This window comes from Ranitomeya imitator, chromosome 6 (assembly GCF_032444005.1).
Source record: "Ranitomeya imitator isolate aRanImi1 chromosome 6, aRanImi1.pri, whole genome shotgun sequence".
NCBI lineage: Eukaryota > Metazoa > Chordata > Amphibia > Anura > Dendrobatidae > Ranitomeya > Ranitomeya imitator.
Genome location: NC_091287.1, coordinates 441,842,995 through 441,868,404, shown reverse-complemented (window position 1 = coordinate 441,868,404; position 25,410 = coordinate 441,842,995). Strand labels below are relative to the sequence as shown.

Genomic DNA, 25,410 nt, shown 5'->3' with positions numbered 1-25,410 from the left:
AAACACACAAAGGAAATAAACGTGTATAATAAAATACGTGATTTTAATATTTTTGGAGAAAACTATTTCATTGTCTGGAGGAAATTCAAGGTTGACACTTTCGGCAATGACTGTACAGGTCCTTCTCAAAATATTAGCATATAGTGTTACATTTCATTATTTACCATAATGTAATGATTACAATTAAACTTTCATATATTATAGATTCATTATCCACCAACTGAAATTTGTCAGGTCTTTTATTGTTTTAATACTGATGATTTTGGCATACAACTCCTGATAACCCAAAAAACCTGTCTCAATAAATTAGCATATTTCACCCATCCAATCAAATAAAAGTGTTTTTTAATAACAAACAAAAAAACCATCAAATAATAATGTTCAGTTATGCACTCAATACTTGGTCGGGAATCCTTTGGCAGAAATGACTGCATCAATGCGGCGTGCCATATGAGGGCCATACGAGGGCTTGTCTTTTGATGGACTAAGTTGTACTTTTGAATTTTATAATCAATTTTATCATGTGATGTACGGCAAAACTTGGGAAAAAATTCCAATTGTGATAAAACGGTGTAAAATGCACAATTCTGCAATTATTGTTTGTTCTTTATGTCGAAACGCGTAGATTGCGTGCTTGACAATTGACATATATGGATTGATATTTTAAGCATGGAATAATAAAAAATATTTTTTCGCTCACCCACGCCCTATTGCTGGATTATTCCTCTTTTTTCATGACTACTACATTGGACTGCTCCTCCAGATCCGTGCAAGGTGGTGGGTGATATATGGGAATCCTCAGAAGGCTCGGTAAGCTGACTTTACCTGTTATTTATTAGGGTACGTTCACATTAGCGTTTTGTGGGGCTGCGTCGGGCGCAGCCGCGGCGAAGCATGCGTCATGCGCCCCTATATTTAACATGGGGGCGCATGGACATGCGTTGTCTTGCGTTTTGTGACGCATGCGTCTTTTTTTGGCGCAAGCGTCAGGGCGCAAAGGACGCAGCAAGTTGCATTTTTTTTGCATCCAAAATCATGCCAAAAAAGGACGCATGCGTCACAAAACAATGCGTTTTGCATGCGTTTTTGTTTGCGTTGTGCGTTGCGTCGCCGACGCAGCCCCGCACAAGGCAAATGTGAACGTAGCCTAAACTAGGCTCATAATTTGGCTCACAGAGAGCGCAAGACACGGACTGAATGAAGCAAGAACTTTTCATTTTGTTCCATATTTTGATACATTCTGTGCTGAATGTCCATCTCGAAGAAGTTAAATAATCCTTTCCTTTGTTTCATCTAACTATTTTATTATTGAGCCCAAGTGATCTTTCAATAGGACAAGTTGAACGGCTTGGTGAGGTGTATAAAAATTTGTTTTCAGTTTATTTTTCACTAATTTTTATACCAACTTTTTTTTTTTTAACTCTGAGTGATCCCATCATTTTGTCTTCCACCTGATCAAGAAAAAAAAACATATGCCATTAATTAAAAAGAATACTTTCATATGTTTTACAAATCACAGCTAATCGCTAAAGTGATTACCCAATAGATTAACCCCCTTAAGGATTGAGTCACTTTTGGCGTTAATGACCAAGCGACGATTTTCAAATCTGATATACTGTATGTCACTTTATGGGGTAATAACTCTAGAATACTTCAGACCAAAGTGAGTCTGAGAAAGTTTTCCAAGACATATTTTTCTTCATGATGGTTTTAAATTGAGGTCAGTATGATTTGTGCTTATGAAAATTATCTTATTAATTTATATTCTGGCTGATTTATTAAAATGCACCCCCCCCCCCTTTTTTTGAGCAAGGCACATCACTTATATAGCTTCCCATGGGCTGGTGTCTGAAACAGTCAGGCTCTGGTCCTGGTCTGCTCTCATCTACATTGAGGTCAGCTGCCATAAGGTGAGGTTTTAATATTAGAAGATAGGAACTTTCTGATAAGGGTAAATGTTGCTTTATCCCAAAATAAATAATTTTGACAAGGTAGCAGGAGAAAATTGTACAATTTCTCATGAGTATGCAAATTTGTCTGGAATACAGGGTGAGCCATATATATGGACAGCCCTAAATAAAATGGTAATGGTTGGTGATATCAACTTCCTGTTTGTGGCACATTAGTATGTGGGAGGGGGAAAACTTTTCAAGATGGTTGATTACCATGGAGGCCATTTTCAAGTCGGCCATTTTTGATCCAACTTTATTTTTTCCAATGGGAAAGGGGTCATGTGACACATCTAACTTATTGAGAATTTCACAAGAAAAACAATGGTGTGTTTGGTTTTAACATAACTGCATTATTTCATGAGTTATTTACAAGTTTATGACCACTTATAAAATGTGTTCAAAGTGCTGCCCATTGTGTTGGATTGACAATGCAATCCTCTTCTCCCACTCTTGACACACTGATAGCATCATCACAGAATAAATGCTAGCACAGGCTTCCAGTATCCATTATTTCAGATGCTGCACATCTCGTATCTTCACAGCACAGACAATTGCCTTCAGATGACCCCAAAGATAAAAGTCTAATGAGGTCAGATCGGGAGACCTTGGAGGCCATTCAACTGGCCCACGATGACCAATCCACTTTCCAGGAAACTGTTCATGTAGGAATACTCGGACCTCACATCCATATTGTGGCGGTGCACCATCTTGCTGGAAAAACTCAGGGAACATGCCATTTTCAGTGCATAAATAGGGCAACACATCATCATGTAGCAATTTCAGATATCTAGTGGCATTGAGGTTTCCATTGATGAAGAATGACACCATACCATCAATTTTTGTGTTCCAACAGTCTTGGAGGGATCTATCCCCTGTGGGTTAGTGTCAGACCAATAGCAGTGGTTTTGTTTGTTAACTTCACCATTCACAAAAAAGTTTGCCTCATCACTGAACATAATGTTCCGTGTAAACTGAGGGACCTGTTCCAATTTTTGTTTTGTCCATTCTGCAAATTCAGCTCGCCGATCTGGGTCATCCTCGTTGAGATGCTGCAGCAGCTGGATTCTGTAAGGGTGCCATTTGTGATCAGCTAATATCCGCCGAAGGGATTTTCGACTGATGCCACTCCAGTGACACGCAGTGACTGCTACGCTGTGGGCTCTTGCTGTATGAAGCTAGGACAGCCAATGATGTTTCTCCAATAGTGACAGTTTTCTTGCGTCCACATTTTGGCAAATCCAACACTGAATCAGTTTCATGAAATTTGGCAAGCAGTTTGCTAACTGTAGCATGGGAGATGGGTAGTCTTGTAGGGTGCTTTGCACTGAAATCTGCTGCAATGACCCGGGTACTGCGTTCACCAGAAATCAACACAATTTCTATCCGCTCCTCACGTGTTAACCTCTGCGACATGTCAATGGCTGTAAACAAAGAGAAACTTGTAAATAACTCATGAAAGAATAAAGTTACGTTAAAATCAAGCACACTATTGTTTTTCTTGTGAAATTCTCAATAAATTTGATGTCACATGACCCTCTTCCCATTGAAAAAAATAAAGTTGGATCAAAATGGCCGACTTCAAAATGGCCGCCATGGTCACCATCCATCTTGAAGTTTTCCCCCTCCCATATACTAATGCGCCACAAACAGGAAGTTGATATCACCAACCATTCCCATTTTATGTAGGTATATCCATATAAATGGCTCACCCTGTAGATTGCAGACACCATGTCGCATTTGACGAGCCCCCAAAGTGCCTACATAGCAGAAACCTTCAAGTACCGACCCTATTTTGGAAACTACACCCCTCAATATCTATACAAGCCTATAGCTGCTACTGCGTAGGAGCCCCGTGCGCCATATTCAAAATGACTTTTTTTTACTCACTCAAGTAAATCCGAAAAAAGGGATTACGTGCACAATAACCATGCGATTATGTTGCAGTGCAGGTGCCACGGCCGATACCTGCCCGCAGAAGAATTTTTTTTATTCAGTATGTAATGGTGTTCATTATGCAAACTAGGGGGCAGGTCAGTGAGGGATCAGTGACCTGTCAGCAGTCTGCATTATGAATACCGAATCAGAGCACCAAATACACCAACCCCACCTTAGGGCACAAGAATCTCATTAACACAAAACTGAAAATAAAGATTAAGAAACAACAAGACAGATTTCATCAACCAAGGTATTATTTTAATCAGTATAGTGCGCTGCGTCCTGCCCTGTGCATTCGTGCTCTTCCTGTTGCCACAGTGCACTGATCAGTATCGCTGCTGATCAGAGTCTGCACCAAGGGATTTTTTTCTTTTTTTAGTTAGCTTGAGTAAAGCACATCGCAGTGTAAGTGACATCAGATTTATTTTTTTGGAAAAAAATAATAGCAGTTAGTACAGTGCAGTTTCATAGATAGCGAGGTAGTGCATTAGAGTAGCAGACGTCACACTGTTAGTGAAAGCCAATTTCCTTTTAGAAAAAAAAGTTAGTACAGAGTAGCTCTACAGGTAGGGATGTAGCGTCTTTCTTTTGCATAATAAAATTGTTGTTGCTCTCAATTGCACCCAATTTTGTGTTAAAAAAGTCAAATGGCGCTCCTTACCTTCCTAGCCCTGCCATGCACCCAAACAGTGGTTTTCCCCCACATATGAGGTATCGGCATACTCAGGACAAATTCCACAAGAAATTTTGGTGTCCATTTTTTCCTGTTAACCTTTTGAAAATAAAAACTTTGTGGCTAAAAGATATTTTTTATGGAAAAAATATTATTTTTATTTTCACGGCTCTACGTTATAAACTTTTGTGAAACACCTGGGGGAGGTTGAAGGTTCTCAATATACAGCTAGATAAGTATATTGAGGGGGTCTAGTTTCCAAACTGGAGTCACTTTTGGGGGGGTTTCCACTGTTCAGACACATCAGGGGCTCTCCAAACATCATGGATTCTGTTCTCAATTCCTGCCGTGCGCCTAGTGGTGTTCCCCACACATGGGGTATCAGCGTCAAGAGAAATTGCACAACAAATGTTGGCTTTAAATTAAATGTTCATTTTTTCCTTCCACAATCCATTCATTCCTGTGAAGCACCTAAAGGGTTAATACACTTCTTGAATGTGGTTTTCAGCACCTTGAGGGTGTCCTGCAATTAACGTTTGGTCCATGATTTTGATGCCCCCAAATGGACCAAACATTAGTCACAGGGCAATAAAACTTTCACACTCCTTATCTGTGAACTGTTCCAAAATGTATGGCCACAACTGGTTCTTCCCTTCCCATACTGATAGTTCTGCTTAATGTCACTTGTCTTATTGCATTATTTCTGTTTCCTGTTGTGCATAAATATGTGACTCTTCAGTTAGCCATATAGGGTATGTGCCGATGATCCAGAACTGGCAGCGCTCTGGAAACAGGACATGTTTGCTGCTTCCGTCTATTAAACGCAAGTGAATCCGCATCTGTTCACCGAACCGTTCGAATTCACCACGTCCAATACATTGTATGGGTGAAATTTGACATGCTCAGGTATGGAGAGACGCCCCGCATGTCTGTCTCCACGGGTGATCAACCGACGCATAGTGGGCATGGGATTTCTTGAAATTCCATCTACTATGGTTGAACTAGATGGACTTATAGTCTTCCTTCAACCTTAACCCCTCTCTGACCTTAGATGTACTATCCCGTCGAGGTGCCCTGGGCCTATCTGACCCTCGACGGGATAGTACGTCATAGCGATCGGCCGCGCTCACGGGGGGAGCGCGGCCGATCGCGGCCGGGTGTCAGCTGCCTATCGCAGCTGACATCCGGCACAATGTGCCAGGAGTGGTCACGGACCGCCCCCGGCACATTAACCCCCGGCACACCGCGATCAAACATGATCGCAATGTGCCGGCGGTACAGGGAAGCATCGCGCAGGGAGGGGGCTCCCTGCGGGCTTCCCTGATCCCCCCGCAGCAATGCGATGTGATCGCGTTGCTCTGCGAGGGTCTCCGTACCTCCCTCCCTGCTCCAGGCCCGGATCCAAGATGGCCGCGGCATCCGGGTCCTGCAGGGAGGGAGGTGGCTTCACAGAGCCTGCTTAGAGCAGGCACTGTGAAGCCTGCAGTGCTGCAAGTCAGATCGGTGATCTGACAGAGTGCTATGTAAACTGTCAGATCACCGATCTGTGATGTCCCCCCCGGGACAAAGTAAAACAAGTAAAAAAAAATTTTTTCCAAATGTGTAAAAAAAAAAAAAAATCCTAAATAATGAAAAAAAAAATATTATTCCCATAAATACATTTCTTTATCTAAATAAAATAAAAAAAAACAATAAAAGTACACATATTTAGTATCGCCGCGTCCATAATGACCCAACCTATAAAACTGGCCCACTAGTTAACCCCTTCAGTTAACACCGTAAGAAAAAAAAAAGAGGCAAAAAACAACGCTTTATCATACCGCCGAACAAAAAATGGAAAAACACGCGATCAAAAAGACATTTATAAATAACCATGGTACCGCTGAAAACGTCATCTTGTCCCGCAAAAAACGAGCCGCCATACAGCATCATCACCAAAAAAATAAAAAAGTTATACTCCTCAGAATAAAGCGATGCCAAAATAATTATTTTTTCTATAAAATAGTTTTTATTGTATAAAAGCGCCAAAACATAAAAAAATGATATAAATGAGGTGTCGCTGTCATCGTACTGAACTAAAGAATAAAACTGCTTTATCCATTTTACCAAACGCGGAACGGTATAAACGCCTCCCCCAAAAGAAATTCATGAATAGCTGGTTTTCGGTCATTCTGCCTCACAAAAATCGGAATAAAAAGCGATCAAAAAATGTCACGTGCCCAAAAATGTTACCAATAAAAACGTCAACTCGTCCCGCAAAAAACAAGACCTCACATGACTCTGTGGACTCAAATATGGAAAAATTATAGCTCTCAAAATGTGGTAACGCAAAAAATATTTTTTGCAATAAAAAGCGTCTTTCAGTGTGTGACGGCTGCCAATCATAAAAATCCGCTAAAAAACCCGCTATAAAAGTAAATCAAATCCCCCTTCATCTTCCCCTTAGTTAGGGAAAAATTAAAAAAATGTATTTATTTCCATTTTCCCATTAGGGCTAGCGCTAGGGTTAGGGCTAGGGTTAAAGGGACACTGTCTCCTGAATTTGGAGGGAACAATCTTCAGCCATGGAGGCGGGGTTTTTGGGTGTTTGATTCACCCTTTCCTTACCTGCTGGCGGCATGCTGGCTGCAATATTGGATTTAAGTTCATTCTCTGTCCTCCATAGTACATGCCTGCACAAGGCCATCTTGAAGCGTTCCAGAGTTATAACCTCATGAAGGGACAGTGGTCAGAATTGTAAAAATTGGCCCGGTCATTAACGTGCACACCACCCTCAGGGGTAAAGGGGTTAATAACTATGTTACTATGTAAATAGCACTTTATTATAGGAATTGACATTTTATGGTATTAAGTGATTTTGTATATGATCCATATTGTATCCGTCTAAGCATATGTTGTGGTATTACTACTATTAACCCCTTTCTGCCATCGGACGGAAGAGTACGTCCGAGGTCAGATCCACTGCTTTGATGTGGGCTCCGGCGTTGAGCCGCATCAAAGCTGCGACTTGTTAGGTGGAATCACGATTCACCCGCCACTATTAACTAGTTAAATGCCGCTGTCAAACGCTGACAGCGGCATTTAACTAGCGCTTCCGGACGGAAATGCGCGCATCGCTGACCCCGTCATGTGATCGGGGGTCAGCGATGCGTTGCCATGACAACCAGAGGTCTCATTGAGACCTCTATGGTTGTTGATGCCGGATTGCTGTGAGCGCCACCTTGTGGTCGGCGCTCATAGCAATGCAGTAATTCTACTACATAGGAGCGAAGCATAGATCACTCCTATGTAGCTAAGCCGATCAAGTTGTGGCAGCTTCTAGCCTCCCATGGAGTCCATTGAAGCATGGCAAAAGCAAAAAAAAAATGTTTTGAAAGATATGAAAAAAATAAAAAACATATAAAAAAGATTAAATCACCCCCCCTTCGCCCCATTCAAAATAAAACAATAAAAACAAATCAAATATACACATATTTAGCATCGCCGCGTTCAGAATCGCCCGATCAATAAAAAACGTACTAACTTGATCGCTAAACGGCATATTGAGAAAAAAATTTGAAACGCCAGAATTGTTTTTTTTGGTCGCCGCAACATTGCATTAACTCCTTCATGACCTTGGGATTTTCCGTTTTTCCGTGTTCGTTTTTCACTCCCCTCCTTCCCAGAGCCATAACTTTTTTATTTTTCCGTCAATTTGTCCATGTGAGGGCTTATTTTTTGCGGGACGAGTTGTACTTTTGAACGACATCATTGGTTTTACCATGTTGTGTACTACTAAACGGGAAAAAAATTCCAAGTGCGGTGAAATTGCACAAAAAGTGCAATCCCACACTTGTTTTTTGCTTGGCTTTTTTGCTAGGTTGACTAAATGCTAAAACTGACCTGCCATTATGATTCTCCAGGTCATTACGAGTTCATAGACACCAAACATGTCTAGGTTATTTTTTATCTAAGTGGTGAAAACAAATTCCAAACTTTGCTAAAAAAAAATAATTGTGCCATTTTCCGATACCCGTAGCGTCTCCATTTTTCGTGATCTGGGGTCGGGTGAGGGCTTATTTTTTGCGTGCCGAGCTGGCATTTTTAATTATAGCATTTTGGTGCACCTACGTTCTTTTGATCGCCCGTTATTGCATTTTAATTTAATGTCGCGTCGACCAAAAAAACGTAATTCTGGCGTTTTGAATTTTTTTCTCGCTACGCCGTTTAGCGATCAGGTTAATGCTTTTTTTATTGATAGGTCAGGCGATTCTGAACGCGGCAATACCAAATATGTGTAGGTTCGATTTTTTTTTAATTGATTTATTTTGAATGGGGCGAAGGGGGGTGATTTAAACTTTTATATTTTTTTCACATTTTTTTTTTACTTTTGCCATGCTTCAATAGCCTCCATGGGAGGCTAGAAGCAGGCACAATGCGATCGCCTCTGCTACATAGCAGCGATCTTATGTTCGCTGCTATGTAGCAGAAAATCAGGTGTGCTGTGAGCGCCGACCACAGGGTGGCGCTCACAGCTACCGGCGATCAGTAACCATAGAGGTCTCAAGGACCTCTATGGTTACTATTCAGAAGCATCGCCGACCTCCGATCATGTGACGGGGGTCGGCGACGCGATCATTTCCGGCCGCCCGGCAGGAAGCGGTAGTTAACTGCCGCTGTCTGCATTTGACAGCGGCATTTAACTAGTTAATAGGCGCGGGCACATCGCGATTCTGCCCGCGCCTATTACGGGCACATGTCAGCTGTTCAAAACAGATGACATGTCCAGGCTTTGATGCGGGCTCACCGCCGGGCCTGCATCAAAGCGGGGCTTCTGACCTCGGACGTACTATCCCGTCCGTGGTCAAAAAGGGGTTAAAATGCAATAACGGGCGATCAAAAGAACGTATCGGAACCAAAATGGTATCATTAAAAATGTCAGCTCAGCACGCAAAAAATCAGCTCTCACCCGACCCCAGATCACAAAAAATGGAGATGCTATGGGTATCGGAAAATTGTGCAATTTTTTTTTTTAGCAAAGTTTGGAATTTTTTTTACCACTTAGATAAAAAATAACCTAGTCATGTTAGGTGTCTATGAACTCATAATGACCTGTGGAATCATAATATCAGGTCAGTTTTAGCATTTAGTGAACCTAGCAAAAAAAGCCAAACAAAAAACAAGTGTGGGATTGCACTTTTTTTTGCAATTTCACCACACTTGGAATTTTTTTCCCGTTTTCTAGTACACGACATGGTAAAACCAATGATGTCGTTCAAAAGTACAACTCATCCCGCAAAACATAAGCCTTCACATGGCCATAGTGACGGAAAAATAGAAAAAGTTATGGCTCTGGGAAGAAGGGGAGCAAAAAACGAAAAAAGCTCCGGGGGTGAAGGGGTTAAGCTATATTAGTTTCCATGATCGTCCTTGGGTCTGACATTTAAAATATAGGATGTCATGGATGAATATAGCAATTTGTCCCTTGTAACGTGTAATGGACCACAAAGGCCAATTCTAAATCCAACTTTGATATTGCACCCCATGTTACACCTCACACCAGAGTACATCACTTTTTACTTATGCTGATATTTTTGGGTCAAAAAGGTAACAATACCAGTAAGTGTGGTTGCCGGCGCTTGTTACCTGACCCATTGGGGGAAGGCGTTAAGGGTCCAGTTACCTTAGTCTCTCACCCACTCATTTGCTTGGCACCAAAATACCTTGTCCAGGTCTGGCTCACCAGAGGGAAGTGCTGGGTTTGGACATGAGGCAGAGGGGGCTGGTGTGTGAGCTTGGCGATAGTGTAACACCCCAGGTTCCTGGTTGTCACAGTGGCGATGCTTTCCTCACAGGGAGAGTGATGTCACGCTTGGAAGCGATGAAGGATTCCTCTTAACAGGTATTCACAAGCATACAACACGTTCACACTCCAGGCCAGAAGGGGGAGCTCTGATCCAGTTTGTGGGAGGCTCCCTTATATATTCTGGTCTGGAGGGAAAGTTGGTGTTGTGAAAGGAAAGGGGCCGTGCAGACGAGAAGAGCTGCAGCTCCTGTGAGGAAAGTGAGGGCCATGCAGCCACGTGAGATTCTGCAGCTCTTGGAAAGAAAGGAAAGCAGAACAGATTGTAGAGAGCGTGAAGGAGAGAAGCACAGGCAAAGTGAAGAGCTAGGGGTTAGCTGCGACTGAGCTGCCGCCGTACTTAGCGCATGAAACCGATAGCTGGAAGACCGAGGTTGTGCAGTATTCTACATCTCACAGCAGAAACGGGCGGGACAGCTGATTGCAAGTTACCTTTCCACCACTAACACCCGAGGACACAGGAGCAGATAGAGCCTGGGTTGTGATAGAAATTCTGTAAAAAGGCTCCAGTTACCTGTCATACATGTAGTGTCCTACCTAAAGGGGGACAGGGAGAACGTGAGGACTTTGTGTGAGGCCTAAGGCAGCAATGGACTACAACTCAGCGCTAGAGTGAAGGCTTCCAACCCCACCTGGTTAGGGGGATTCCAGATAATAATAATCTTTATTTATATAGCGCCAACATATTCCGCAGCGCTTTACAGTTTAACAGTTTCAAACACAACAGTCATAGGTAACAATGTTAACAATACAGTAATAAAGCGAAATAAGACGACCCTGCTCATGAGAGCTTACAATCTACAATGAGGTGGGGGAGAAACAAAGTACAGGTGTGTATTTACAGTGATGTATTTACAATGATGGTCCAGCCATCTTCAGGGGGTGGGGGGTAGATGGGGATAGTGAATGGGCCACACACACAAACATAAAATGACTGATTAGGGAACGTGATAGGCCGCTCTGAACAAATGAGTTTTGAGCGAGCGCCTAAAACTATGCAAGTTGTGAATGGTCCTAATTTCTTGGGGTAGAGCATTCCAGAGGATTGGCGCAGCATGGGAGAAGTCTTGGAGTCGGGAGGTACGGATTAGTGCATAGGTTAGTCGAAAGTCATTTGCAGAGCGCAGTGGTCTGTTAGGCTGATAAGACAGAAATGAGGGAGGAGATGTAAGGGGGTGCCGCACTGTGGAGAGCTTTGTGAGTGAGAACAAGTACTTTGAATTGTATCCTGTAATGAATGGGCAGCCAGTGTAACGACTGGCGAAGAGCGGACACGTCCGAGTAACGACGAGCCACGGCTGCGGCATACTTTGCTCTGCCCTCTTGAGGGCAGAGGATAGTACTGCAGTGCGCAGGAACTGGAAAGGTCAGAGGCCCGGCGCCTGCGCACTGCAGTACTTTGTTGTGCCCTCAACAAGGCAGAGCAAAGTACGCCTGCGCCGGAGCTGAAGATCAGAAGAGGACGTCTTGTAATGAAGATGGGAGGCGCCGCAGCGGACCAGAGACGCCCATCTGACCAGACCGCAGCGGGACCGCCCCTGGGTGAGTATAATAGAACGTCTCTTTCTCCTCTTTCAGGTAACATTACAGAATGCTGTAGATAAGCCCCTGATGCCGGTGGGCTTACCTCACCCGGGATTATCGGGGTGACAGGTTCCCTTTAAGTACTGGACACGGTACCAAGTACCCCACGGCCCTGGCGGGCGTCACGATAGCAGCACGGTCCAATCCTGCATTACAGCGGTGCTCGGTCATCATTTTGCTCGATTTTCGCAAACTAAATCCCCAACTATTTGTTATATTCTGGGAAATCTGTTGATGTGGCTTGTGATGTGCAATCCCCACCCGTGCACACGGCAGTTTCAGCCTGTGACACGGAGAGGAGACGGGAGCTGCGCCGGTCACTCCGCACTACAACCCGCACCGTGACTGGCACTGACTGCACAGTGGACAGTGGACACGGAGGCGCGAACGTCTCTGATTTACTCCCGAAACCTCGCGAGAACTGCGCCGCTTCCATGTTGCCACGTTCAATACTCCTGGAACGCAAGAGAAATCCCAGCTCCGGGGCAGGCCACGCCCACTATTGTGCTTTATTGGGGTCAGGGCTAAGGGAATGGTCTCTTCCCGGGGGCGTGGTCATGGATGAAACCACGCCTATTTGTGACTGCTATTGGCCCACATCTGCTGCCAGTCACGAAATTGGGCGTGTCTCGCGAAACGGAGAACGGGGAGGTGTGTGGTCACGTAACAAAGCGTGGCTCAGGCTCGGTCCAGGTGAACGGAAGACGGTGACTGTCACTTCATCACTTCCCGGAGGGACGACGCGGTTTCTGCTTTCTTTCATTTCCTGCTCTTCCATTTACCTCTAATACCCACAACAACAATCATGGCTCCAAAGAGAAGCAAACCAGTGAGGAAAGGTCAGTGTTCCCAGTGCTCGGGGCTGAACTTTGACCTGGCAGTGGAATGTTCTGATTTTTGGCAACAGCAAAATCTCCATGATGTTGTGTGCAGCAGGGCATGATGGGAAGAGTAGTTCTCCCGTCTCACTGACTGAGCCACATGGGTGATGCTGGCGGAGCGGTGCCGGTGTCCTCGGTATCAGGCGATGGCAGCAGCTTCTCCGTGCAATCTTGGAGCAGTTATAGGTTATCGTCCCCATAAACCTGTAGTGTGGGGTCATGTCTGGGACTGCTCGCCCGCATGCCAGATCTCTCACCCGTGCCCAGGTCGCCCGCATGTCAGATCTCTCACCCGTGCCCAGGTCGCCCGCATGTCAGATCTCTCCCCCGTTCCCAGGTCGCCCGCATGTCAGATCTCTCCCCCGTGCCCAGGTCGCCCGCGTGCCAGATCTCTCCCCTGTTCCCAGGTCGCCCGCATGCCAGATCTCTCGCCCGTGCCCAGGTCGCCCGCATGCCAGATCTCTCGCCCGTGCCCAGGTCGCCCGCATGCCAGATCTCTCCCCTGTTCCCAGGTCGCCCGCATGCCAGATCTCTCGCCCGTGCCCAGGTCGCCCGCATGCCAGATCTGTCGCCCACGTGCCAGATCTCTCGCCCGTGCCCAGGTCGCCCGCATGTCAGATCTCTCACCCGTGCCCAGGTCGCCCGCATGTCAGATCTCTCACCCGTGCCCAGGTCGCCCGTGTGTCAGATCTCTCGCCCGTGCCCAGGTCGCCCGCATGTCAGATCTCTCCCCCGTGCCCAGGTCGCCCGCGTGCCAGATCTCTCGCCCGTGCCCAGGTCGCCCGCATGCCAGATCTCTCCCCTGTTCCCAGGTCGCCCGCATGCCAGATCTCTCGCCCGTGCCCAGGTCGCCCGCATGCCAGATCTGTCGCCCACGTGCCAGATCTCTCGCCCGTGCCCAGGTCGCCCGCATGTCAGATCTCTCCCCCGTGCCCAGGTCGCCCGCATGCCAGATCTCTCCCCTGTTCCCAGGTCGCCCGCATGCCAGATCTCTCCCCCGTGCCCAGGTCGCCCGCGTGCCAGATCTCTCGCCCGTGCCCAGGTCGCCCGCATGCCAGATCTCTCCCCCGTTCCCAGGTCGCCCGCATGCCAGATCTCTCGCCCGTGCCCAGGTCGCCCGCATGCCAGATCTGTCGCCCACGTGCCAGATCTCTCGCCCGTGCCCAGGTCGCCCGCATGTCAGATCTCTCCCCCGTGCCCAGGTCGCCCGCGTGCCAGATCTCTCGCCCGTGCCCAGGTCGCCCGCGTGCCAGATCTCTCGCCCGTGCCCAGGTCGCCCGCGTGCCAGATCTCTCGCCCGTGCCCAGGTCGCCCGCGTGCCAGATCTCTCGCCCGTGCCCAGGTCGCCCGCGTGCCAGATCTCTCGCCCGTGCCCAGGTCGCCCGCGTGCCAGATCTCTCGCCCGTGCCCAGGTCGCCCGCGTGCCAGATCTCTCGCCCGTGCCCAGGTCGCCCGCGTGCCAGATCTCTCGCCCGTGCCCAGGTCGCCCGCGTGCCAGATCTCTCGCCCGTGCCCAGGTCGCCCGCGTGCCAGATCTCTCGCCCGTGCCCAGGTCGCCCGCGTGCCAGATCTCTCGCCCGTGCCCAGGTCGCCCGCGTGCCAGATCTCTCGCCCGTGCCCAGGTCGCCCGCGTGCCAGATCTCTCGCCCGTGCCCAGGTCGCCCGCGTGCCAGATCTCTCGCCCGCGTGCCAGATCTCTCGCCCGTGCCCAGGTCGCCCGCGTGCCAGATCTCTCGCCCGTGCCCAGGTCGCCTGCGTGCCAGATCTCTCGCCCGTGCCCAGGTCGCCCGCGTGCCAGATCTCGCGCCCGTCCCCAGGTCGCCCGCGTGCCAGATCTCTTGCCCGTCGCCCGCGTGCCAGATATCTCGCTTGTTCCCAGGTCGCCCGCGTGCCAGATCTCTCGCCCGTTCCCAGGTCACCCGCGTGCCAGATCTCGTGCCAGATCTCTTGCCCGTCCCCAGGTCGCCCGCGTGCCAGATCTCTCGCCCGTCCCCAGGTCGCCCGCGTGCCAGATCTCTCGCCCGTCCCCAGGCCGCCTGCGTGCCAGATCTCTCGCCCGTTCCCAGGTCGCCCGCGTGCCAGATCTCTCGCCCGTTCCCAGGTCGCCTGCGTGCCAGATCTCTCGCCCGTTCCCAAGCCGCCCGCGTGCCAGATCTCTCGCTCGTTCCCAAGCCGCCCGCGTGCCAGATCTCTCGCTCGTTCCCAAGCCGCCCGCGTGCCAGATCTCTCGCTCGTTCCCAAGCCGCCCGCGTGCCAGATCTCTCGCCCGTTCCCAGGTCACCCGCGTGCCAGATCTCGTGCCAGATCTCTTGCCCGTCCCCAGGTCGCCCGCGTGCCAGATCTCTCGCCCGTCCCCAGGTCACCCGCGTGCCAGATCTCTCGCCCGTCCCCAGGCCGCCTGCGTGCCAGATCTCTCGCCCGTTCCCAGGTCGCCCGCGTGCCAGATCTCTCGCCCGTCCCCAGGTCACCCGCGTGCCAGATCTCTCGCCCGTCCCCAGGTCACCCGCGTGCCAGATCTCTCGCCCGTCCCCAGGCCGCCTGCGTGCCAGATCTCTCGCCCGTTCCCAGGTCGCCCGCGTGCCAGATCTCTCGCCCGTTCCCAAGCCGCCCGCGTGCCAGATCTCTCGCTCGTTCCCAAGCCGCCCGCGTGCCAGATCTCTCGCTCGTTCCCAAGCCGCCCGCGTGCCAGATCTCTCGCCCGTTCCCAGGCTGCCCGCGTGCCAGATCTCTCGCCCGTTCCCAGGCCGCCCGCGTACCCACATCTCTCGGACCGTTCCCAGGTTGCCAGCGTGCCAGATCGCTCACCCGTTCCCAGGTCGCCCGCCACAATTTCTTAGGTTGCATGCTCCTCTGTGATTGCCTGTTGGAAATGAATGAGTCGCATTGTAAATGTCACTGGTGTAACTGTAGCAGCTGCTATAGGGCCCAGAGGGTGAGGGCCCACCTGGGAGTCACAAGATGGCATTTTTCTGCTATCTGTGAGCTCCGATAGATGCCGCCCCTAACCCCACCTCAGATTCCTGGTGCTTGTGCCACTGTTGTTGGTTTTTGTCAGTAGGTGGGGATCAGTCTAATTTTTGCTCTGTGAACCAATCTCATGCTAGATTTTCAACTGCAGGTATCATAGGTCTTTAATAGTATTGATCTTCTTCTCATATGGGACCTTTTCTGCTTCAGGACCCACATGTCACCTCAACCCCCCCACCCCCCTGTACCTACCTACTATAACTACACCCTTGCCATCAGAGGTGTAACTTGAAGCTCGTGGTCCACAATGCAAAATGTCCAACCTCTGATATCATGGGTCTTAAATAGTGTTGGTCTTCTCATATGGGACTTTTTTAGGCTCAGATGTGACTATCCCTGCATCCTCTACAGTCATACCCCTGACTGTCGGGGCTTTCAGTGAGTTGTGACTTTCTTCTGCACCTTTTTTGATGTCACAAGAAGCTGAGTTCAGCCGGTCCTGACTACAACATTTCTAGCTGAGCTGCCTTTGGGGCGGTGATCGTTGTTACTAAGTGAAAGGACATCAGGAATTTGCAGAACAGTGATCTCAGATTAATGATTGCAGGACAACTCCCAGCAGTCACTGTGAATAGACATTGGCATCTGACTCCTAAATCTTGGTGTCTTGGTTTTTCTTTTTTTATTGATCGCTTTGGAAGCTCTGGCCGCTGAGTCGGCCTCCTGCGGTTCTCCGGGTCTGGCCGCTGGGTCGGCCTCCTGCAATCCTCCGGGTCTGGCTGCTGAGTCGGCCTCCTGCAATCCTCCGGGTCTGGCCGCTGAGCCAGCCTTCTGCGGTCCTTCAGGTCTGGCCGCTGGGTCGGCCTCCTGCGGTCCTCCGGGTCTGGCCGCTGGGTCGGCCTCCTGCGATCCGCTGGGTCGGCCTCCTGCGATCCGCTGGGTCGGCCTCCTGCGATCCTCCGGGTCGGCCTCCTGCGATCCTCCGGGTCTGGCCGCTGGGTCGGCCTCCTGCGGTCCTCCGGGTCTGGCCGCTGGGTCGGCCTCCTGCGGTCCTCCGGGTCTGGCCGCTGGGTCGGCCTCCTGAGGTCCTCCCGTTGAGTGGAACAGACCCAGTAGCTCAATTGTTTCCAGGCATGCAAGACGTGTAAAATAAGCAGGCACTATGACCAGCCTTCATAAGATGTCAGGAAATGAAGAATGAATGAACTGCTGTGTCTCCAGGTGGAGAGAAAATCCTTTCCATGTGGCTCTCCAGTCTTGCTCACGTGTCACTTTGTAAGAGGGTCTATGGAGATTGCGGAGGAGGGGTTATGGGGGATGCAGACCCTCCTCCCTGCTATGTGGTGGAGCTGGTAGCACTAAGCTGTGATCCAGATGTTGCAGTGACTGAGGACACTGGGGGTGACAGGCCGAGGATGGACGGATGCAGAGTCCCGCTCCTTCCTGATATCTATCACATTCTTTCTAGTTACACGTTAACAAGGCGAGGTGATTGCAGTTTATAAGCGATGATGGTTCACGTGTCTGCACCGTAGTTAAGGTCTTCACCCTTTATCCACTTGTTATCAGTTTCCATCTCTGACCTCTGACCGTGCCGTCTTCTAATCTGCACAGGAAAGCTGCACCTTTCTGCTGATGGATCCCATTGACTTATTTTCCTGTTAAGCTTCATTCAGACGTCAGCGTTTCACGTACAGAACACGTGCCCTTTATAGTCTATGGGGCTGTTCACGTGGCCATGGTTGTGTGCATCTAGTGTTGCAATGTGTCTTTGGGGGAACATTAGCCATCTTTGTATTACCTGCGTGCTGTCAGTTTTTTACTGTCTAAGGCTGGTTTCACACTTGCGCTGCGGATGGCAGCGTGCTTCCTTCGCCTACGCTCTGCCTACTGCCGCCTGCGTTCCCCTGCGTACCTATGTTTAACATTGGGTACGCAGGGACATGCGTTGTGTGCGGATGTGTCCTCATGCGGCAATTTGAGGTGTGCGGCGACCGCACGGGAACACAAAATTTAGCGTTCCCGTGCGATCGCCGCACACCTCAAATCTCTGGGTTCTTAGTAACTTTTTGATCAAAAATAGCGCAAAAGCCATCCCACCATCGTCAAGGATGGCTTCTCAACCTCTCTGCTATTAGCCATGGAGACCTCCGCGCAGCCGCCTTTCCACAGACTGATGGTCCGACATGGCGCTGTTGTTCAGATGGATGCGGTTCCCAGCGCTCGTCACTTGCAGTCAAATATCCTTTGGATTTTTGGTGACCGTCATATTTTGGTCACATCACATATCGTTACCAAATTTACACTAATTAGATTCTGTGTCACTGAACTCTGCCTGTCGCCTGACAAATCTTTGCCGCCTCGGCCAAAGCTTGCCACGGGCATGATATTTTTCATCTAGGACGATCGCTAGCCATCGTTACATTTTTGGGCCGACCTCCTATGCATTAATATTTTTTGACGCTTCTGGGCCATGTGGTCCGCAATGATTCCTGCTGCCTTTCTAACATCTGTGCGTTTGGTGATGGCTTTATTTCATATGGCAGAAGGCCATGTCATATCACTCCGGTGTATTCCTTCTAGGTTTACATGACGGCATTAGTGGTTGTCCAATCTCCGGTAATGAAAGCTGGGCTCAGTAATGTGGCAGTAATGTAGTGATGTGTGGTTCAGTGCATCACAAAGCATCGCAGCCATGTGCAAGAGCTGAGTCAGCCGAATCCTGGCTGGAAAAGAACATAGGACATTCCTCCTCTGAGTTACATAAGCGGGACTTCACTGCCCATTTTGGCACCAATACCCAAGACTAGAAAAAAAAATCCTCGTACTTAGCTGAGATCTGGTACTTTTACCTAAAGTTTCCCTGTAGCATTAGATCTTGTGCAGACAATGGTGGATCTTCATCCGATCACAGATGATGATGCACGGTCTGACCATGGGCCTCCTGACTCGAGCGTGACGGCCTCATAGAATCTTATGAAGCTGTCTTCTTGGCCAGTCTGTGATCAGACTAAGATTCCCGGGTGTCTGTATGAGCCCCTACCCAAACCTGCTTTTCTGTACAGAACTGTGGGAATTTCATGGGCTTTCTAAAAGGGCTGTGGAGTCAGTAAGCCAAACCTCCGCCTCCTCCGCCCTGCTTTCTAAGGCTATGTTCACATTTTTTTAACTGTTTTTTTTTTAAGCAAATTAAAACTGCTTTTTACAGTGCAAGCAAAAGCTATGAGATTTCGGAAATCTCATGCATCACATTCTCAATGTTTTTTTTTTTTCCCTGAATTTGACAACTGCAGCGTTTTCGAAATATGCAGCATGTCAATTGTGTCATCATTTTTCGTTGAAAGTTTTATTCACCAAAAATGCTTCAAAAATTCAATTACCGTAACTAACTTTCTATTTCTCACTTCGAGCTGCTGACGTCAGTAAAGTGACCGCAGTTCATCAGCTGTGAACTGCGATAACCTTACTGACATCAGCGCGCTCGTCACAGCACCCGGATTCACACGCTACTGTCACTGTGTTTGGGCTGACGTGGTGAGCCGTCACATTACTGATGTCACCGCTCATCACAGCATTTGGATGAAGCAGAGTTTGGCATCGTTGTGGGACCTCTTGGATTATTCTATTCTTTTTAAAGTAATAAATGGGTAAAAGAGGGTCGGGGAGCGCTTTTTACAATTAGGACTTTTCTGTGTGTGTTTTATTGCTTTTGACTACGCGGTTAGTAAAGAGTGTGTCTAATCGACTCCTCTCCATTACTAACCCCTGGACTTGATGTCAGCGGACATTAAATGGCCTCCATGAACCCCAAAACTATTACCCCAATTACTGATGCTCCAGGGCAATTGGGGAGAGCCGAGGCTAGGTGTCAGAATTGGCGCAGCTAATGTATGAGCCATTTCTGGGGCAGCTGAGGGCTGGTGTTATTTAGTCTAGAAGGGGGCCAATATCCATGGGCCTTTCCCAGCCTATTAATATCAGCCTACGGCTGTTTGCTTAGCCTCTGCTGGTTATTAAAAATAGGAGGGGGCAACACATTTTTTTTTTTTTTTGCTCTCCCTTTTTAATAACCATTAAGTCTGTGTGCACACGATGCGTCTTTTTCCTTCGTGAAATTGGCTCAAAAATGCTATGGAATCCTGAAGTGCTGTGCAAGTGATCAGCATTTTTCCCTTCAGGATTTGCTGTGCGTTTAAATCCACAGCATGTCAATTCTTTGTGCGTTATTGCCTTCGTTTTTGATACACTGAATGCACAGGGAAAAAAAAGCACTAAAAACAGTGGAATTTTCCGCAGCATTTTTGCTGCCAAGAGGTTACTCAACATGCTCACATAGCCTAAAGGCTATAAGCAGACTCCTGTGAGCTGATATTAATAGCCTGGGAAGCTCCATATTTATTGCCCCCTTCCCAGGCTATTAAGAGCAGCTCTAAGCTGTCGTCTTTCCCTTAGCTGGCTAAGGGGGGCCCCACTCAATTTTTTTCATTTATTAGCTAAATAAAAGTACAGAAAACTACACAGGCAAAGCATTAATTCTATATCTCACTGGTATATATCTATATCTGTTCTTAAGATTGTTTGAATTTAATTAGATAACTAGCTTGAAATAATAGAGAATTACTGAACGTAAAAGCTGATGTTAAAAACACATTGCATACGGATGCTAGGTGAGAAAAAAACGCATGACACTCTTCAACTTTTCTCAGCTGCATTTATATAGGCAGATGTGAGCGAACCCTTAGGCAGGTCATACACAAGAGATCACTGTCTGTCAAATGATCTTTCAGCTGACTGCTTTCTCTCCATTTCCTGGCTGATGTGTGTTTTCAGTAGAGAGGAGAGAACTGCTGCCAGACACCAGAAGTGACAGCTCTGTCCTGAAAACAATGGATCGGGTGTTCAAACTCTGATTCCCCTTCTCGGTGGTCGGTTGGTCCCTCTGAAATGTATTTTGGGGTCTTTATTCAGGGTGACGGGGGTCTGCATTCTGGAGAATTTTGCAATTTGCACTGATCCACAAAGAATTCTCCAATTGATTCCATTCTGGAAGCATAATTCAGCAGGAGAATCAAGCTTCCAATAGTAATGGACTGAGAATGCCCGTCATGGGCCGTTTAATCGGACAGATATTGGTGATTACGTATGTTCAATCATAAACTATATTTATTGATAATTTATACAACTGTACAACAACATTAACATTTAAAAACGTACCACTTATGTAATATTATGTGATAATTCCGTGGATACATCAAAAAAACAAAGATCATAGATCAGAACTCTGCCCGGTATACCTATAGGTAACATGCAGCTAATGTGCTATAATAGCAAGTGCTGAGCTACTGATTGGCCATGGCATTCAGACTGTCCATCAGAGAAAATGTGTGCAATGACAGAGAATGTTTAATAACAGCTATGCCACCCTGCCGATCATGCGCTCAAGATGGTAACATTAAAACAGTACAATCCAGGTTGTATTACCCATAGTAGATGTGGCAGGTCCTGTCCTGGTCCTTGTGTGGCTACCCCAACGCGCGTTTCGCGTCTTCCTGAGGAAGCGGTATTCACCATACGCGAAACGCGCGTTGGGGTAGCCACACAAGGACCAGGACAGGACCTGCCACATCTACTATGGGTAATACAACCTGGATTGTACTGTTTTAATGTTACCATCTTGAGCGCATGATCGGCCGGGTGGCATAGCTGTTATTAAACATTCTCTGTCATTGCACACATTTACTCTGATGGACAGTCTGAATGCCATGGCCAATCAGTAGCTCAGCACTTGCTATTATAGCACATTAGCTGCATGTTACCTATAGGTATACCGGGCAGAGTTCTGATCTATGATCTTTGTTTTTTTGATGTATCCACGGAATTATCACATAATATTACATAAGTGGTACGTTTTTAAATGTTAATGTTGTTGTACAGTTGTATAAATTATCAATAAATATAGTTTATGATTGAACATACGTAATTTTGGCTATTTTTGGACTCTTAGTTCTCCTTTATATATGATTATGATTTGAGTCGCCAGCATTTATCTTTGGTATTTTTTGCTGATGTTTTGTTTATAGATATTGGTGATTGTTGTAGATGTCTGAGTATCAGTCCTAGGAGAGTGTTTACACACCATGGATCGTCTAAGTAATTATCCTAAGGCGACGTGTCACATGACCCTCGTCACAGTATCACATGGCGACATTGCATCTGATGATTTCCTATGGTGACGTTGCGTCTGATTTCCTATGGTGACGTTGCATCTGATGATTTCCCATGGTGACGTTGCGTCTGATTTCCTATGGTGACGTTGCATCTGATGATTTCCTATGGTGACATTGCATCTGATGATTTCCTATGGGGACATTGCATCTGATGATTTCCCATGGTGACGTTGCGTCTGATGATTTCCCATGGTGACGTTGCATCTGACTTCCTATGGTGACATTGCATCTGATGATTTCCCATGGTGACGTTGCATTTGATGATTTCCCATGGTAACGTTGCATTTGATGATTTCCCATGGTGACGTTGCATTTGATGATTTCCCATGGTGACGTTGCATTTGATGATTTCCCATGGTGACGTTGCATCTGATGATTTCCCATGGTGACGTTGCATCTGATGATTTCCCATGGTGACGTTGCATCTGATGATTTCCCATGGTGACGTTGCATTTGATGATTTCCCATGGTGACGTTGCATTTGATGATTTCCCATGGTGACGTTGCATTTGATGATTTCCCATGGTGACGTTGCATCTGATGATTTCCCATGGTGACGTTGCATCTGATGATTTCCCATGGTGACGTTGCATCTGATGATTTCCCATGGTGACGTTGCATTTGATGATTTCCCATGGTGACGTTGCATCTGATGATTTCCTATGGTGACGTTGCATCTGATGATTTCCCATGGTGACGTTGCATCTGATGATTTCCCATGGTGACGTTGCATCTGATGATTTCCTATGGTGACGTTGCATCTGATGATTTCCTATGGTGACGTTGCATCTGATGATTTCCCATGGTGACGTTGCATCTGATGATTTCCCATGGTGACGTTGCATCTGATGATTTCCCATGGTGACGTTGCATCTGATGATTTCCCATGGTGACGTTGCATCTGATGATTTCCTATGGTGACGTTGCATCTGATGATTTCCCATGGTGACGTTGCATCTGATGATTTCCTATGGTGACGTTGCATTTGATGATTTCCCATGGTGACATTGCATCTGATGATTTCCTATGGTGTCGCACGGCGACCTGTCACCTCCTGCAACCCTGCGACCTGCAGCAACACCAAGTCACAAATGTTTCCAAGTGTTTCATTTTCTGTTGCAAGTTGCACGCGACTCGCTTGCCATGGAATTCGCAACATATCTTTGATTTGGCCTTTTTTTATTTTTTTTCAGTACAGCAAAATCACAGCTGTAAAATGGTCTCGCGACAACAAGTTGCACAACTGTTTTTGGTTGCTCTGAGATTTGCTGTCGCCATGTAGCCCTATCCTTAATAGGTGGTCTTTTTTAATAACATCACAGGTGTTTAATGGATCATTTTGCATAATTCCGAAAAAGAAAACTACTAATGAGCATAAGTAATGGTTCCCATGGCTGTCATCTGTAGGACTTGCTGCAGTTGACAGTAATGAGTCATTCTGGTTGAGGCTGCCCCTGCTTCCAGATGAATTCTTCTGATCGTCCTGATTAGTTTGGCAATGAATGCTATCAGCCTGATCAGTATCTGACATTGCTGCTCTTTATCCCCCTGTATTGTATGGTGCCGTAATGCAGCCCCCAAAGTATCCTGTGGGGCTCTGCAGCGCCTCCACATGGAATAGAAGATTCCTGCCTGACACCATGATGGGCACTCATAGTCTGTCTTGTGACAAGTCCTCTATTGGGGGAAAACACCTATATAATAGGATGTCATACAGCGGCAGAACTTGCTATTAGTGATGAGCGAACGTGCCGGGATAAGGTGTTATCTAAGCATGCTCGTCTGGTGTGCCTCAAAAAATAATTTTGAGTCCCCGCTGCTGTTCGACAGCAGAGACACATGTAGGGATTGCCTGATTGTTAGGTAATCCTTGCATGTATTGTGGCTGTCGAAGAGCTGTGAGACGTTCAGCTGCGGGGACTCAAACATATTTTTCGGGCACGCCAAAGTTACTCGGTTAGCAGGTGAGCATGCCAAGATAACACCTTATCTGACCATGTTCTCTCAATAATAGGTGCTATACGTTCTTTATACATGACGTATCAGGCCAATATCTTGCTTTTTTATCTATTATACATAATAATGATCATTACAATTTGTACATTTCCAAATCATTGCGATTATTGTCTATCAACCATGAAACCTTTACTCCCCGAGGTCCACCAGAGAATGCTAGACTTAATCACATCCGGCGTTCTGCGCCCGCATATTACTAAATGGCCACTATTTAACTCGGCCCTATGGGGGCACGGGGGTCTTATACCTTACCCAAACCCATCCAGGGCTCATCCATTGCCTTTATATCTACCTCCCTCATCACAAGGCCACCACTACGGGTATGTGCACACAATGTCTGTGTCAGGCGAGTCCACTACAAAACCCACCGAAAAAGCCATATCTAAATGCTTGAAGAATGGGCATAAGCATTTCTATGCCAAAAAGACTTTCTGTTCCTGTATTCAGTCTCTTGTGCGTATTTTAACCACTTCAGGTTCCCAGAGAAGTGACCCGATCATGATCAGCTCTGAAGATGCTCTATACTTTATAATGTAAGTCGGTGCATCTTTGAGCGTTTCGGCAGCGTTTTTGTTGAATGGAGTTAAAAATAATGTTTGGAAAATGGCAGTAAAAAAATCTAAATGCCCCAGAAGTGCTGCCAGATGTCAAAAACTTAAAAAAAAAAAAAACTATATCAACATGTCCTGAAGGGTCTTTCTTGAAAACCACCGTGGGCTTGCCCTCCTGAAAGAGACTTGGTCATCCACATATCGTACTACTTGTCCCTGCGCATTCTGCCCCCTGGTGGCCGCACTATGTTAAAAGTAATGTGCCATTTACTGCGTTTGTTGCATGTGGGTGAGAGAGGGGACAATACGGGCGAGTGGTGACTCCTGGACTCTTCGGACCTTTTTTTTTTCAAGTGAGAGATGCGTTGTAGAGAAATCTTTTACATTGTGGATTCTTGCTGATCCCCAAAACGCCACAATGCGAGGCCTAGAATCCTATAACTGAAGACTAATGTTGTTTTTGTTGGGTTGTCCCTCAAATTCAGATCTTGATCTCAAGTCAGAAGATGCGTGCCGTGAGGAAGAGACCAGCCTGGTAATTGTGTGGCCTTGGTGTTGTGCCTCTTGGTAGCTGCCGTATTTCTGCTCGGTTTTTGCATTTCATATTTGCATGGTGTTTGTAGCGTCTTTGGTCTGAATTTGCTGGCTAACAATGCATGGAGTGAGCTATTGGCGATTTTATATAAATATTCTGTGCATTTTTGCTTAATGTATTTCCATTGTGTGCACATGTGATCCTAGGGATTAGACGCATCCTTCCTACACAGCCACCATTGGCATCA

At 47.2% G+C, this 25,410-nt stretch overlaps 1 protein-coding gene across 3 annotated transcripts in view; it reads left to right on the top strand.

The window, feature by feature from the left end:
- The first annotated feature begins 12,603 nt into the window (after positions 1-12,603).
- The window catches only part of ASPH (aspartate beta-hydroxylase), a 223,983-nt gene continuing 211,176 nt past the window's right edge, over positions 12,604-25,410 (top strand). For 2 of the 3 annotated variants that reach the window (XM_069731396.1, XM_069731393.1), the window contains exon 1: positions 12,604-12,825. In XM_069731396.1, the coding sequence (XP_069587497.1) occupies positions 12,792-12,825 (34 nt within the window). In that variant the 5' untranslated portion in view covers positions 12,604-12,791. The remainder of the gene's footprint in view (positions 12,826-25,410) is intronic. The other variant, XM_069731397.1, reaches the window with a different exon arrangement.